Source organism: Colias philodice, chromosome 10, assembly GCF_061535455.1.
Source record: "Colias philodice isolate Cphi_HAF_F1 chromosome 10, ilColPhil1 Martin Lab GWU primary, whole genome shotgun sequence".
Classification (NCBI taxonomy): Eukaryota; Metazoa; Arthropoda; class Insecta; order Lepidoptera; family Pieridae; genus Colias; species Colias philodice.
Window position 1 is genome coordinate 6,758,476 of NC_143095.1, and position 18,459 is coordinate 6,776,934.

Here is an 18,459-nt window from a genome sequence, read left to right on the forward strand (position 1 = left end):
TTCCTACTACCAGAAACATCATATGAGTTGAACATTGCGTTTAAACTTTAAGATGCTCATAATATACGTCTAATATTGTGAGCATCTAAAATTTGCTTATTTATAAAATTATAGACCGGGAGATACTGACACAAAATTTCGAGTCATTTGGATGGCGGTTCTACAGGGGTCTTAGTACGCAATGACAAAAAGAAAAACGATGGTGTGAACACTGGTACCGGCGGCTTAGTCGCGTGGGCGTTAGTCGAACTCGTCGTAAAAATAGCGAAGTCAAACGATTTGTAACACAAAAATTTTAGAATTTACCGATAGCCCATAAAAAAGAAGTAGGCGGTAGTGTCATGCCATACTTTTCCGGTGTGACGTACAGCCCGCCATACCGACGCAAATGTGTTGATTTAAAAAAAAACAATTCAACCATTTGTACCAGGCTAACTTTTGCACAGGTAACCATCGTCGTGTAGCCATTTACGAAAATCACCATACCATACTTTTCGGACGATTCCAAATGGTCGCCATACCGCCGAAAATCTGCAAAAATTATTTTTTTCGCCAAACTTTTTGTACCAGTATTGCATTTGGATTTTTGGAGAGTATTTGATAAAATGTGACCATTATTATATTTGCCATACTTCCAGTAGGGGGAAAAAGTGCTGCCATACTTCATAAATAAATTTATTATTAATTTATAGAAGAGAAGATTTCTACCACCTAGATCTTTGAAATTTTGTATTTATATTTGTTGAACCTCAAACTTATAGGAAAGATTAATGCCATACTGTTACAAATCGTTCAAAATACGAATAAAATCATATAATAAAAAAAAATCTTATACACATTCGCCACCTCCCACAGGTATGGCATTATCACACTTCTATTTATAATCATTCAGGAGTTGTTGAAAAAAAAATTTAGGGTGTTACAAATGGTACGGCGAAAAAAAAAATTTGCAGATTTTCGGCGGTATGGCGACCATTTGGAATCGTCCGAAAAGTATGGCATGGCGATTTTCGTAAATGGCTGTACGACGATGGTTACCTGTGCAAAAGTTAGCCTGGTACAAATGGTTGAATTGTTTTTTTTTAATCAACACATTCGCGTCGGTATGGCGGGCTGTAAGTCACACCGGAAAAGTATGGCATGACACTACCGCCCACTTGTTTTTTATGGGCTATCGGTAAATTCTAAAATTTTTGTGTTACAAATCGTTTGACTTCGCTATTTTTCCGACGAGTTCGACTAACGCCCACGCGACTAAGCCGCCGGTACCAGCGTTCACACCATCGTTTTTCTTTTTGTTATTGCGTACTAAGACCCCTGTAGAACTGCCATCCTGTTACAAATGACTCGAAATTTTGTGTCAGTATCTCCCGGTCTATAATAATCAATTGCCTTAATTTCATAGGAGCTTTACTTAATTTGTCACTAGATAGCGTTGCATAAAATGCCAAGAACAAAAAATCTATCAATACAAAAAAGTTGTTTCAATGAACATTATACATAGCCATACTTCTTTCAGATCTCAGAAGAGACAACAATAAGCAAAGAGGAACCTCGCGACGAGTGGGAGTTCCCGCGGCATCGACTGAAGATCTTCAATATAGTGGGAGAGGGTGCGTTTGGACAGGTCTGGAGGGCCCAGGCGATTGATATTGATGGTAAGTTACCGTGGAAACTTCTAGAAGCTTCTAGTAGCATTGTGATTGTATGGTAGCACGAAACATGGAGTTGTTTCTTGACTTGAGATTTATATGGATTTGTATACATATTGTCTATACTAGATTTCCGCCCGCGGCTTCGCCCGCGTTTTCAAAGGAAAACCCGCATAGTTCCAGTTCCCGTGGGATTTCCGGGATAAAACCTATCCTATGTGTTAATCCAAGTTACCCTCTATATGTGTGCTAAATGTCATTGTAATCCATTCAGTAGTTTTTACGTGAAAGAGTAACAAACATCCATACATCCATACAAACTTTCGCCTTTATAATAGTATTAAGATTATCTTTACATCTTGTTATATTGAAGTAATAAAAGAAATAATAGGCGAGACACGACTCGGCTATTTAAACTCAAACAGTAGTGCATTTTAAAATTGTGTTAAATTCATTTATCACTCGAATACATAAATAAAGAACAAATAATAAAAAACAATAAACACGACTTTACTAACATTGTTTTGAACGTAAACGGATTACTAAAAAGTATGTACATTTTAAGGTAAAAATGTATTTATTTACACAACCAATGCTACTTTCTCATGGTACTTTTTCATACACGAATACACAAAACATCAAAAACCTGCTTTAAAAACATCATTGTAGTTGAAAGAATAACACACGTTGCTAACAAATCCCTCCTTTATTTGTTAGAGAGTTGTAAACAACTGATATTTGTCGTTATATTGAGTTTCTGTGTACAATACAGCAAACTGATTCCTAGCATAATATTACTATGTTACAGCGTTCTTACGTAGATATCAGTTGTACTTGCATTATTTTAAGTAGGTAAATTAATTTGAAACGTAAAGAAAAAATGAAATGAAGCACCTTTAATATCAAAAAAATATTTTGATATTTATGCTGAATAATTAAATATTATAATTAATATCATTCCGACATCCGCGTCGCTTCTACGACTTTGTAAAACAGCTTTATACTGTGGTTTTATACAAATCACGTAGAAGAGGCGTGTGATAGGATAGAGAATTGTTAACTTCAATAAAAACGGTTCATCAGAAATTAAAACACATTCTCTATTCTAAAATGAATAAATTCTCGAATAAATAATACATTTTATTAAGATACTAGCGACCCACCCCGGCTTCGCACGGGTGCAATGCTGATACTAAATACACTATGTACAGAAAAACTGTGAACGTTGTATATAAAAACATAGCGGCCCGCTCCGACTTCGTACGGGTATAAAATAGATAGCCGGGCGGCCGGCAGGTACCGCCGCAAACGCTACGTCCCGCAATTTTAAAATCTGTAATATCTTCGAAAATATTCACTTAAATCATACGGTGTAAAGGGCCATATAGATCTATATTAAATGAACAATGTATTCAAGGTATTTAATTGCTTAAGGATTAATGCTGTATTGGTTAAAATCGCATCGAAAATTAGCCATTATTTGTCGTAAAAAGTAAATGACAAAAAAAAGTTATTGTGGGTTATCCATAAGAGATAGACATATACCATCGCGGACTTTTCTGTAGAACTTTTCAATGTGTATAATACTTAATACATTATTTTGATAATACTCGTAGGGTTCAGCCTGCGTTTGCGATGTAAGCGGAAAAAATGTAATTTTTTACGACATCACATTAGAAACCTCAAAAATAACAGTACTTCTCCACTATTTAATGGATGTTATTATACATAATATAAACCTTCCTCTTGAATCACTCTATCTATTAAAAAAAACCGCATCAAAATCCGTTGCGTAGTTTCAAATATTTAAGCGTACAAAGGGACATAGGGACATAGGGACAGGGAAAGCGACTTTGTTTTATACTATGTAGTGATAGCTCCGACAAGAAGCAATAAAACAAATTATGCAGTAAGTAAATAAATAACTACTGGAATAGAAAAGCGTAAAATTTCTCACCTGCGTCTCGTTTCTAAGTATTCCTTGTGTCGCAATTCCATTCATTTTGTATGTAAATACAAATATACGGGCCATGCTTTGCCTTCGTTTTCTTCGTTTTTACGTCTACAGCTTGAGTTCTATATTTTTCTCAACATTTCCTCGTAAATAACTGCATAATTCGCAATTTTATGTACTTGGTTCATAAAGGCAATGTAAGCCTGTCCATGTAATTCATAGCGTTTGTATAAAAAGAAACAACAATACAGCTTTGTATTAAAATCAAATACATACCTAATTATTTATCATTAACTTTGTTTTTTTTTGTGATTCACGCCTTCGTTTATTAGCTTGAAACTAGATAGCATTTTGTCAAAATATCTACTCGTAGGTTACAGAGATTTTTGTTATAAGTAAATATACAATGTAATTTTGACGTGACAACGTCTTAAATTAGGTTGCGACTGGGAGTCACTTATGAAAAAGTGTAGTTACATTTTGTGTTTACATTTGCATTCACATATTTATTTAATATAGGTATATATACAAATAACAATATCCAAGGGGACATAATGCATTTTATTATTAACAAATTCAATTGAATTATTCAATTTAACAAGTATAAAACGGATTAGCTTCATATTTTATATTTTAACTAGCTGTGCCCGCGACTTCGTCCGCGTGGAATAGTGAGTAGTGACTGCATAGTAGGTAGTTACTACTTAACTTTTATTGAATAAACACGTACTACCATAAATAATTAAACGAACTGTTAGTAAAATTTATTACTAAACTGAGCTAAAAAATAAAAATAAATACCTAGTTAATTTTCTACGTAAAATTTGTTTTAAATTATGTCATATTATTTTTAGGCACCAGGAGGGAAGGGAGCAAATTTATTTTTCTTCCTTCCTTGTATGGATGTTTTTGACAATATATATAACCGTTTCTACGAAAAATATATTTTTTCATTCGTTGATCTCAAAAATAAAAATTCCAATCACCAGAACGACAGGAAATTTTAATAATTTATTTTTAATTGTGTTTTGCACAATTTTGTTAAATTACGACTGGATGAAAATTTTGTTCGTGGTCGTCGTCGTCGTTGGTAAGGTGAACAAATCCTTATCAAAACATCATACGCTTAAGACAATAATTAGTATCGATAGCGGATTCTACTCCTTTGCGTTTTGACGTTTGTCTCAGCGCTCAGATCTTTCCTGTCTCACGCCGTAGTAACTAAACCGTTTAGACCGTGCAATAAAAATTAAATAAAAAAAAAACTCAACGCAACGAAGAAAAGTGCATAGAAAAAGGAAAAAATGTTGTGTGGTTTTATGAAACCACGGTAAAAGTGAAACTTAGGCACAAAATTATCGTATTTGTACGATAATGACTCCGAACACTGCTTAATACCTACTCGGCAGCCGACCGTCACGCGACATGCGCTACACAGACCAAAAAGTTTGAGACGATGTAATAAAAGTTTCACTAATTTTACAAACTTCCCGAAGATCTTTAAAAATAAATACCATTTTAAATATTTATAAAAATAAAAAAACAAAGTCATCGGGGCTGCCATACCATCATTATCATATCATATACAATTATATTTTTTTTATAATGGTACTTAATTTTAAAGATCGTCGGGAAGTTTGTAAAATTATTATTTATTCCTTTTCCTTCGTTGCGTTGGGTTTTTCTTTTTAATTTTTAAATTTTTAACTTCGGTTTCTTATTTTCATGTGATATTTTCAAGTGAGCGAGACCTACCTCTACCTCCATATTACATTCCTACATCATATTGATATCTATAAGTTTGTTGCTCCTTGACATCTTTTAAGTTGGGCCGTAACCGTGCACAAATTGTAATGGATCACAGTGGCAAAAGAAGTGGTATCTTTAGGAAAAAAAAATGCCAAGAGCCAGGCCTATGTGGCTTTGAGTAGAGTTCAAAATTTCCAGGGTGTGGCTTTCCTCTCGCTCCCATATCCCCCTCTTCTTTCACAGACTTTCAACCCTTCTCTTTCCACACCTAGTAAAAGGCAGAACCGATTTTGATGTAAACCATATTATCTAATTATACCTATATGTACACGTCATATCCTGTCGTTTGATGCTCCATTTGGTTTATTTATCTAACCACTGTCACCCCTAAATGTAATAAACGGATGAACCGATTTCGATAAAACACGTTGCTCTTTTATATTTTGATATGCCGCTTGAGTATATTATTTGACCACATTCGATTATTGTTCATTCCCACTTTCACCGCTGTAATCTAATAAATGGATAAACCGAATTGGATAAAAATATAACTAATATTTTTTCCCACATTCCCACTTTTACCTCTATATACCTAGGTATAATAAATGGATGAAACGATTTTGATACACTTTATCTAAGAACCAGCGTCGGAAAATATGCTGCCTAACACGCATCTAATTCGTATTACCTGTTAGCGAGCTACGGTGGCACAAACAGACAAACATAGCGGTCAAACACTTATCACCCATCTTTTTGATGGTTAAAAATGGTTAAAAGGGGTTAAAAATATAATACGACATAATTTAAAGGACATTTTATGTATAAAATTTACCTAGAAGTAAGCATAATTCTAATTTGACTTCTTCCCCCCCTACTACCTCAGCTTACCCCCCCCCCCCCCTTGGGGACTTTCGATATGATCACCTGGACATTTATAAGGAATAATTACTGTAGCGTATAACAGATAACTTACGTTTTATCGTACACTGTATAGTGTACAATAGAATGCCTTTTCAAATGTTCGCCGTGAATACTTAAATGGTCATAACTTTTTTATTTTCAAACCGATTAACATGAAATAAACACTTAATGTTAAATGAAGATTACCACAATATATTAGTGAAAACCGCATCTAAATCGGATAAGCCGTTTCTGAGATTAGCGTGCACAAACATACAGACAAACAGACAAAAAAAATATAACTACAGTTTTGGGTTTGAGATCGATTTAATAATAACCCCTGCTATTTTTTGATGTGAAACATCTATAGGCTCACTTGTAAACCGAATTGTTGACGTGGCGACGCTTGCCATGGCGACGGGTCGCCACGCTATACACATCTATAGGCTCACTTGTAAACCGAACGATGTTTCACATCTGCCAGGCGTCCCATGACGGCTCACATTTTTTTTACATATTTTCATTGTACAGACATCACTTTTCTAGAATTTTATTATAATATGTATTGAATATTGATTGACCACGCGCAAGGTTACTAATTTCCACTACATCCTCACGCAAATCGTCAATTTTTATGAACATTGAATCTGTAAATAAAAAAAAATCAAAAGATAAGTGTACCTAATTTTAATAAAAAGCTACTAACAAATAAAGTTTTATCAAGAACTAAAGTGACCTTCTTTGGGCGTATAATATAGTCTTGTAAAAGTTATACATAAAATTTCATCATTTTCTTATTTTGTCATAACTTTTAACTAATTAAAAACATGAGTCTAACTATATAATTATAGTAAACAATAAATATAAAAGCTACAACTTAACTTTTGTGGGAACGCAAGAAGGCGAAAATTAAAAAAAAGCCGAAGATTTTTAAAAATGTAACCAATGAACACAATCACTGTTATCTACTATTACCCAAAGAGAATACAAATACTACGTCTATTATCTATATAACTGTAACTAACATCAAATAATAAACATCTACCCTCACTTATAAAAATTTAGTATATTCACATGAAATATAAGCGCACCTGAAATTTACTCTGGGAAGATATGAATTATTTATTTAACTTTAAAAAAAAAAACAAACTCACCAACATCATAATATTTAAATTATGAATTTCCAAGGAGCGTTAATATTATGTAAATTGATTTAATTTTAATGAAATCTCATAGATGGCGCTGTTTTAAATTTGTCTTTATACTACTAAGATTCATTATACTGTTTCTCTGCCAAAATTACTTAAATGATGTAGTTTTTATAGTGTAAAGGTAGACAATAGCATGGCTTACTCAAAAACAACATTTAAACATGAGTCTTTATATTGTACGCTGTCGTAGTACACGGAATACGTAAGAAAAATAAAGGTTCACAGCTCCTCCCCCGAAGGTGATAGCATGATAATATGTATGTAACAGCCTGACCCGACCTGTTAGTAATATTCATGCAAAATTTGAAGTAAATCCGTGCAGTACTTTCTGAGATTAGCCTGGACAAACATACAGACAAACAGACAAACAGACAAACAGACAAACAGACAAAAATTCTAAAAACTATGTTTTTGGCTTCTATATCGATTATAGATCATGGATTATGTATTCTTTTAAAAAAATATTCAATGTACAGTTTTGACTTTCCTACGATTTTATTATATGTATAGATAGTATATTCACATGAAATATAAGCGCACCTGAAATTTACTCTGGGAAGATATGAATTATTTATTTAACTTTTAAAAAAAAAACAAACTCACCAACATCATAATATTTAAATTATGAATTTCCAAGGAGCGTTAATATTATGTAAATTGATTTAATTTTAATGAAATCTCATAGATGGCGCTGTTTTAAATTTGTCTTTATACTACTAAGATTCATTATACTGTTTCTCTGCCAAAATTACTTAAATGATGTAGTTTTTATAGTGTAAAGGTAGACAATAGCATGGCTTACTCAAAAACAACATTTAAACATGAGTCTTTATATTGTACGCTGTCGTAGTACACGGAATACGTAAGAAAAATAAAGGTTCACAACTCCTCCCCCGAAGGTGATAGCATGATAATATGTATGTAACAGCCTGACCCGACCTGTTAGTAATATTCATGCAAAATTTGAAGTAAATCCGTGCAGTACTTTCTGAGATTAGCCTGGACAAACATACAGACAAACAGACAAACAGACAAACAGACAAAAATTCTAAAAACTATGTTTTTGGCTTCTATATCGATTATAGATCATGGATTATGTATTCTTTTAAAAAAATATTCAATGTACAGTTTTGACTTTCCTACGATTTTATTATATGTATAGATTCTCCACTGTAAGTTTAATATTAAATTCTGTATTCTACTACTTACCGGTGGGTATCTATTCTTTAAACGATTTCCTCCTCAATACTTTAACGTGGCCGCATAAATTTTAAAACGTCACTTCAATCTCAGGTAAAAAAGGGGAGCAAACGGTAGCAGTGAAGACTCTAAAAGGAAATGCTTCAGAGAAGGAAAAAACCGATTTGATACAGGAGCTAGCTGTAATGAAGACGTTAGGGACGCATCCCAACGTTGTTAGACTCGTCGGATGCTGCACGGAGAAGGTAGGTATTTATGTGTTTATTTAAACACTTTATTTATATGTGGTATCACAACTTTAACTATTTTTTTCTCTTTTAAATCTTTTTGGTGTAAAAATATTCCATTTACAAGGGACAAATTCAATTATTTAGATGGTTCTTACTAGGTATCATTTGTTGGTAATATGTAGAAGAAATTGGCTCAAAGACGGACATTAAGTACTCAGATCACATCGTAATTTCAGTTAATGTACTTGATATAATACCAAATTTCGGCTTTAATTTTCAATCTGAAGTCGGGTTGTGTGTGTAAATTATTAACCTATAAAAAATAATTTAAGACTTCTTTCCTTGACCGGATTTATTTTTACACAGCTCAAGCGTATTTATAGTGATCAATTTCATCTGAGACAATTGCAAGTATTTTACCGGATTATATTATTTTTTGTACCTTGTAAAATTGTGAAGAGCTTTATAAGTATTTTTGTCATTTCCACGAGAGACAGAACATAATACATCTATCATTAAATTCTTTAAACTTTAACGAACATAATTTTACTTCTATTATAAGCTGATGTCATTTTTCGATAAAAATTATGCATTTTAAGGACTAGGTATACACTAGGTATGTAGTTTTATTATTGATGGTACCAAAAACAACAACGTTCCTTTAAACTAAATAAATAATAGATTCGTATACTTGCGATAATCCCTTTTAATTTACTTTTCTTCATTGTCCCTGTCTATGTATAAAATTAACTTAAAAAGGACAAGGTTATAGAGTAATCTCCCAAAATGTAAAATACACTAAAAATACCACAAAAATACCTATTATGAAATTAATGCAGACTAATATTTGATTGACACATAATCACACTGGCTTAAATGGATATTTTGAATGGATTCCATTGAGTATTAGCAAGCGTTATTACTGACAATACTGTATCAATAACGTAAGATAATATGGAAGCTCGTGTATAAAGTTTTGCTATTGTTAACTAAAGTATGCTCCGAGTATTTCCTGGTAGATAAATTTGCTATTAAACCTGGATATAGTCAAAAGAAAACGTAGCAAAGTCAGGAACATTGTGTACAATATTTCTATTAGCATGCATCATGGAAAAATGTTATTAGTGTTACAATATAATATGCATATATAAGTGATAATATGTATATCCTTCAAACAATTATACCATTTTATTGTATGAGATCTGAATTAAGGTAATAATGACGAGAAAAAATGTTGAATAGGTTGGTTATAATACGATCTTTTAGATTTGTTTTTATTGACTATATTGACAAGATTGTACTACTAATTATCGTATATTCTAGTGTGTGTGTATTTATCACGATAATAACATTGTGCATACAGTTGAAAAGTTTCACAATTAAAACAAGGGATTTTGCTCCACGATCCAACACTAATTAAGCTTTGGTTTTAGGTGTCATGTTATACGTTGTTTCATGATTTATATTTTAACTAACCAGAAACAGGATTTAATTTATTTATATCGTTTACATACAAATATCGAAAAAGTCGATCCTTTTGTATCGTTTATGACAATATGCATACACGTATGAGTTTATAATTTCCGCAATAACTTTGGACATTATTTTGCTTGTTTTCTCATTACTTGAGTAGGATACTATTTGAAACAGTTTGCTAAGTAGGTATATATAAATTTATTTAAAACAAAAAGTGGCAATAGGTTTAAAGTCCGTAGGATGAAGTCCCTTCTCATTTTGTAGGTATGGAGGAATAGAGCTAATATGTAAATTACGCCTATTTCACTAATTCTTTACGGGTGATAGATGATCAGCCTTTAGTACCTGACCCCCCAGTGTGGAAAATTCGCTGCCATTTTTCCATCATGGTCCCCTGTTCAGGTCTGTACCTACAGTTCTCATATAAACCGTCTTACAGGAGCCTACACTAGTAATCATGGAGTTCGTCAGCTTGGGCAAGCTGCAGCAGTTCCTCCGTGATTCCCGAGCAGAGCGTCACTATGGCAACACGCATGGTGGAAGCCTCTTCCTTACGTCGCGGGATCTTACGCATTTCGCCTTCCAAGTCGCGAGAGGCATGGACTTCCTTAGCGCTAAAGGGGTAAGTCAAAAATAAAATAAATGTATTACTTACTAAGCTGCTGTTAATAAATTGGCAATTGACTGGCAGTACTCTATTTTGTAGCCAAAGGAGGGACAACATGTAAACCAACTTTCTAGTTGATTACACTAATTAACCTATCGTAACATTTTCATCCACAATGCAGATCAATTACTATTGGTGAACAAATGTTTGCCATGAATACGATGCTTTCATTGTAGCTTATACACAATTAGTTCATTTGCACTGAAATAGGATGTACCTATTATTAGTTATATAGGCCATTTTAGTAAACTACCTACTAATTTTGAGAGCTCCGCATCTTATTGAAAGACGATCTCTTTGTCAGTTAGTTCAACTATAGCTTTTTAGAGCACAAATAAATCCGCCAGTGACTTCAGCAAAGACAAGTTCATTAAACTTTAACCAGAAATCGTCTAGTTAATTTAACTTTACTATAGAATGCTTTCAAGATAGCAATGTAAATAAAACCGTACTAACTACGTAACTTCATTTTGAATCCTCTGTTAGTACTTTGTGTGCAATTTTATAATACAATCAACCATTACTAATAGGATAAAACATGAAAAAAAATAACATATTCCAGACATCAGCTTGCCTTCAAGATAATAAAAATATGATGATTGGTCAGGTGTCGTCGAATAGAATAAATCAAGTCATGGCATTTGCCATAGCAATGGTTAAATTTATTCTTTTATTTAATTCTAATGAAATATTTATAAGCAAAGTTAAAACTAATAATTTAACTATCACATTAATACAAATATTTTCTTTTAGATAATACACCGAGATTTAGCTGCGCGAAACGTTTTAATAACAGAAGAGAGGACGTGCAAAGTAGCCGACTTTGGTTTCGCGAGAGACGTCGCGGGCACCCACGTGTATGAACGGAAAAGCGATGGGCGGTTGCCAATCAGGTATGTTTTTTTTTTAACCGAATTTAAAAAAACAACACGTTCTCATTTAGACTGTATTTAAGATAGGGCTGAATGTGTTTATTTTGTGAAATATTAAATAGCAGGCGGTAAATTGAATTTTACACATCAAAAGGGGATCCATTTTATAATAAAATCTTATTTAACATATTATGTAAAATAAGGAGAATAGATTAACTAACTTATTTACAAAAAATCATTAACCTATTAATTTACCAATTTATCAGTCAAATAATTACAAACGCTTACAAAATATTTTTTTCTGACATTTTACAACACCCAACGCATTCATGAAACATCGAAGTGCGATTTCGCTTTAAAGTGTAAGCACTTAAATAACTGCCTACTACCACAGATCACATAATAGTTACTACGTTTACTACATCTACATATATATATTCCGTATTTACAGTTTCGTATTTGGGAATACGCGCAGTAACTATCATAAAGGTGGGTCCACACTTGATCATTTTCGCGTATCACATCTCCGTCTCGTAGCATCGACGCGTATCATGTTTGCTAGTGTGGACGCAAAACGATCGCGATCGTGATACACTTCGTATCATGATACACCCCGATCGCTTTTAACCGCGTATCCGCGTATCTGTGTCATGATCGGCAGAATGATTTAGTGTGGACGCACATTTTGATACGGTGTCATGATATGGCTATGTCATTTGATACGTGATACGCCGCGATCCATCTCGAGGCGGTTTTTCCCCGATCATCAAAAGCGATACCCAATGCCAACACATGATTAGACAAGATTACATTACCGTGTGTGCGTGATTAGACGTTTGCATTCCCGTGTGTGTGTGAATCACGAGATCGATACGATGATCGGCGAGAGGATACGCGATCAAGTAAGTGTGGACATGGTTTTTGGCCGAACCGTGGCTCACGCGATAAAAGGTACGGTATGGTCAAAATGGGCGTCCACACTTAGGATACGCATACTCGATAATATAATACGCCTGATACGGGTACGATTACTTGATACAAATGTGGACCCGGCTTTACGTAACGTGAATTTGTGGCATCTCATTGGATCAATCGGGCGATCGAAATAACACATGGTTAACCGAATCGGTAGCCTGCGGCAAGTTGACATTCTCGCTTATGCCGTAACACGATGCAATTTATATTTGTTGAGGAAAATAGGTGTTTATACGTTTGAGTAAATGAATATTTACAGGCAAAAGATTCCTTTAAATTTAGCAAAGTAAGAATAGGATATTTTAAATTAAGTAGATGAAATAAAAATAAAAATCTACGTAGAGAGGATGGATTTGTATTTGATAATTTATATCCGGAAAGTTCTAAGTGAAACATTAGTTTAGTTAGTTTAAAATATTGTTTTTTTTAAGCTATTGCATAGCTTCTATCGCGGGCCTTGAGCGCGGGGACCGAATCCAGAAATTTAGTAACGAAAAACCTCACGATCCCCACTCCGACGGGCGCGGAGGTGTGGCTTGAAGGCATAGCATGCAATAGCTTTACCGCGGCAGTCCCCGAGTGCCACAAGTCTTTTTTTTTTCTAATTCTGTGTAAATCTATACTTTGCTTGTCGATGATTTTTCTTAGGTAGTTTTGCAACGTAATTTAAAACTTGTTTAAATAGTTAAACTTAAAAGCGACGTGGCTCTGAATTCTTATATTTAAACTTTTTCGACATCACTCGAGAGATTGCTCGGCTATTTATATCACTCGCCCTGTGACCTACAACATTAACCCCGATTTTGCGAACCAGCTATAATTACTGGGAGTTACAGCTTAATTCATTTACAATTTATTTTTAATTTTAGATGGATGGCGCCGGAATCCTTATACGATGATATATTTAGCGTGAAGTCTGATGTTTGGAGTTTTGGTGTATTGCTCTGGGAAATTGTGACGCTTGGCTCCACTCCATACCCTGGACTGTCAGCTGGTGACGTCATGAAAAAGGTAATTCTTTACCTTCTGCATTAATGTACAAGTCACAGCCTATTTTATGAATATTAATTTTAAAAAATATCAATTTTACTTGGCTGATCAACCTTCCTGAAATCCTGCTCTACCAACCATATTTATTTGAGTTTAAAATAATAATTTGGGCACAATTGAATTTATATTTCTCATATATAACTTTCCTGCGCACCTTCTTGGAATACAAAAGCATTCCAATATACCATAATAAAAACTTACACCGTAATCTTCCATAACCACTTCATTACTTACACCAGAAAAGTCTTTTTCCTCAAATTTTCCGGATTATTCATCTAGAAACTTCCACAGGTCCGGGATGGTCACCGTTTAGAGAAGCCGGAACACTGCCGGCGCGAGCTGTACAACATTATGTACTATTGTTGGGAAGCGGAACCGGCTTCCCGGCCCGAGTTCAAGGAAATTGTTTCGATGCTTGAGCGCCTATTGTGCACTGAAATGGACTATATTGAGCTGGAGCGGTTCCCTGACCATTCGTATTATAATGTACAGCATTTGGACGGGGAGAAACTGTAGTTAGAAATAGATTTAGGAGTTAATATTGTTTAAATTCGAATATCTTCAAGGTCGCATTTGGCCAATCAGGTTTAACCCTTAGCCTGTTTTCAAGGAAATTGTCGCAATGTTCGAGCATCTATGAAATATGTGTATTGGTCGGGAGTGGTTCCCTGATTATAATGTATTTGGACGGTGAGAAACTGTTATTAAAATTAAGAATTAATATTGTTATAGTTCGACATGTGACCTCTCAGCATGTCCAAATGGCCTTAACTATTTCATAGGAAAGATTTCCTACAGAAGGAACAAATATAGCCTGATAATAATGATGAAGTAGTTTGTGATGAGTGTTGAACGACGTCTATAATTATATTGTATTGTTCAGAACTGTATAGATTGTAACGTAGAATAAGGTGCAGTTTTAATGTAAAATACGTGTTTTTTTAAACAATAAATTACCTCTTATGAAGAGGACTATATATTTTAGTATTAGTGACGATGAACTTAACTACTGTCTGCTACTGTTTTTAATTGGAATCCTTATGTGATTACTGAGTATCCTCTTGTTCTCGTTTGATTTCATGTATTCTAGTATCATGTAAAAATTAAAGAATTAATGAATTCAATTCTTAATGATATAGTGTTTAAATTTCGTTAATATAATATCTTATTTGTTATTTACTTGTCTTGTATTGTTTATGTTAAAAAATTTATTTTAAGCGCATACTGGGTATAAAGAATATGTAATACGTAATAAATTTAAAGAAAGAGTTGAGTACTATATTTTCAAAGTAAAGCAACAAAAATAAAATGTTCTAATCCAAGATGCGTTGTAAAATGTTCTAAATTTGTATATAATATTTATAATACTCTTTTTATTATAATGTGATTAAGAGGAACAATCGGCTTAAATTGATGTGCAATATTTATAATTTGTAAATATATTTTTTTTATATTGTATCAATAGAAAATTCATTGAATAAAGTATTAATAAAATTTGGAAATAAATAATAACAAATCATGCAAATAAACCCGCTAAAAGCAAAATCATTTATAGTAGAAAATTAAGGTATTTTCAAGGTATTTTCTTAATTGAACAATTATACTACCTAATAATTAATTAATTATTAAAAGCTAAAATACACAATCAAAACATCAACCGTTACTTTAATATTTCTCGGAAAATTAAAGCTTTTAAAGCTAAAGGTTTTCTAATAAATGTGTCAATTTACAATTAAATCAGAAAGTAAAGGAAATTTATTGAATACGTTCTTATTATTATTACTCCGAAGAAATTACGTTTTGAAGATCGTGTGACATCTATAAATACGAAGGTTTCCCGTAGATTTTATACGATCTTTTAAGGAAAATCATTTGTAACAAGCCTTCCATTGTCTGAGATAACAATGAGACAGTGTTTGGTTTAAATATTATCGACTTATATTTGAACTATGGATTTCTTTTCACCATATTTATATACATAAATCATCAATATATGTTAATGCTGACCTAGAAACGCTTGAAAACGACTACATCCATACGAATAATTTTGTGATAATTTAATATTGTATAATAATAATAATAGTAAACGTATTGAACGACAAAAAAAATCAAAAGAATGCAAAAAATATCGTTATATTGACGCTTAAAATGTTGGTAACATGATGTAAATATCATTCGCGATTTTCGGGATTTTTGCAAGCAAAATTATAAACATCGAAGTCTTGAATCCTGGGACTTACGTGGGTTTTTTGTGTGTATAAATAAATTAAAATATTTATATAACTTGGTATGAAACACACATTCAACAATTGAGTACTTGCAAATGAATTAACAAGATTCTTGAAGGGAACTTTCTAAAATCCGTACTGTTGTAAAACCCATTCCATAATAAGATGTTTTATGTAGTTATACTACATCTTACAAATATGTATAAGGTTAAATAAGTGTGATGGTATTATATTGTTAATGTAATTCTGTTGAAATAAAATAAGTACCTACTGGTAACGAAATGCTTTAGTACTCTTCGGCATTCAATATAATAATTAATACTATTATGTAGTATTGCTTATATATTTAAATGAGATTTTTGTATAAATGTAGCTGTAGCGACTAGTCCTTAGTGATAATGATAAAGGATACTGCTGTAATTTAGTTTGTAGGAGACGGTGTAAAATGTAATTTTTTGTATGCACAATTTCAATAAAAGTTTTGTTTGTAAACATTTTTTTTTATTTTTCCTTCATCGGTCTAGTGCGACGCAGAAAGGTAGGTTAACACATAATTATGTATTATACTTGTCCGTATTTCTATAACGATCAGTAAAACATTCGATGTAGGTAAATTGTATCTACCCCATACTGTAAATTACTAAAGGTAGTTCTAGTGTGCTACAGGTGGACACAGGAATGCATTTTTTGAATGGCGCCTTACCTCAAGATATAAACGAATTCTGTGACCCAATAAAACTGAATGCATTGAAAACAATATTATTAGATGAACCTATTCGTATATTATACTGCGTGCTCAGCTCCTATTGGTCTTAACGAGTTGATATATAGCTTATCAATTATTAGGTACTAAAACAATTTACAAATCAGACCGTAGTTCCTGAAATTATCGCGTTTAACTAAACAACCAACACTTCAACTTCATAATATTAGTACTTATATTACTTAAAAATCTTTAATTTCTAACTTACACGTGTCCATTGTCCAACTAGTTACTGGTAGACCTGCCTCAGACAATAATATTTACTTTAAATCTTGGCTTGAACGTATATTCTCATTGTCCTTAATGGATAAGTAAACATACTTTACTGAACGTAACTATTTCATAAAGAGCTATTTAATATTTTAGGTAAAGCTTTGTTCTTAAAAGGTATCCTTTTAACTCTGCCTTAAAACTCAAGTTGTTTAAAATTGAGTGTAGATTTTGTAAGTAAATATTGATTTACTAGCTTTCCACCCGCAGCTTCGCCCGCGCAGCAAAGAAAAACCCGCATAGTTCCCGTTCCCGTGGGATTTCCGGGATAAAACCTATCCTATTTCCCGGGATAAAAAGTAACCTATGTCCTTTCTCGGATATCAAAATATCTCTATACCAAATTTCATGCAAATTGGTTCAGTAGTTAAGGCGTGATTGAGTAACAGACAGACAGACAGAGTTACTTTCGCATTTATAATATTAGTATGGATTAAAGTTGTCAGTTCTCGAATATGTAATAAAATGTATTTGCTACTACGTGCCTACATAATAATAAGGAATACATTGTTATTATTGATTACAAGGCTTTTGGTGTGTTCCATATTATATCAGGTATAAATATCTCGAATATTATCCATACAATATAATCGATACAATATTGAAGTAATCGGTGAGATTGCTCAGGATTCAAAGAGATAGTTCTGTGATACTGATATAGATATAAATTATTGAGTTAGTTTTAAGTGTACTTCACACGATAAATAAAACTCTTTACCGCATGTTACTTCCAATAGTTTGAGTTACAATATACGAAACTTTAGGGTATAAATAAAGTTTCATCCGAGCAACGTAGAACATGGTTGAAGCTCCATTGCAAAACAGTAAAACAAGTACTTTTCGAGAAAAATTTATTTATTTATTTAAACTTTATAACACAAAATACATAGTAGGTATTTTTATATGCTAGGTATTGATATATTATGTTATTTAAATCGAAGTAAAAAAAATAAAATAACGTTAAATAATAACGGAAATATTATATTCACGCAATATGCATTTATCTGTTGAATGATTCAATAAAAACAAATCCATGAGAATAAATATAAATAAATATTTGAGACCGCAAAAATATTATTATAAAGCTTGTCACACACTAATTGAAAACAGTACCTACATGTTTGCATACAGCGACTGATGTAAAGAGATTTTGAATTACCTACATCCAGTAATGATAATAATAATTGAGATCAAACGTAAGTACATATACCAAAGTAATTAAAATATACGTTTTATCTTATATGTAGGTACTTTCGTTTTCA

General features: G+C 32.7%; 1 protein-coding gene across 2 annotated transcripts in view; it reads left to right on the top strand.

Moving 5' to 3' along the window:
- Cad96Ca (tyrosine kinase receptor Cad96Ca) overlaps positions 1-16,656 on the top strand; it is a 44,247-nt gene extending 27,591 nt beyond the window's left edge. For both annotated transcript variants that reach the window (XM_089700005.1, XM_089700006.1), the window contains 6 exons: positions 1,520-1,658; positions 8,760-8,911; positions 10,812-10,994; positions 11,793-11,932; positions 13,756-13,897; positions 14,228-16,656. In XM_089700005.1, the coding sequence (XP_089556131.1) occupies positions 1,520-1,658; positions 8,760-8,911; positions 10,812-10,994; positions 11,793-11,932; positions 13,756-13,897; positions 14,228-14,452 (981 nt within the window). In that variant the 3' untranslated portion in view covers positions 14,453-16,656. The remainder of the gene's footprint in view (positions 1-1,519; positions 1,659-8,759; positions 8,912-10,811; positions 10,995-11,792; positions 11,933-13,755; positions 13,898-14,227) is intronic.
- The last annotated feature ends 1,803 nt before the right edge of the window (positions 16,657-18,459 follow it).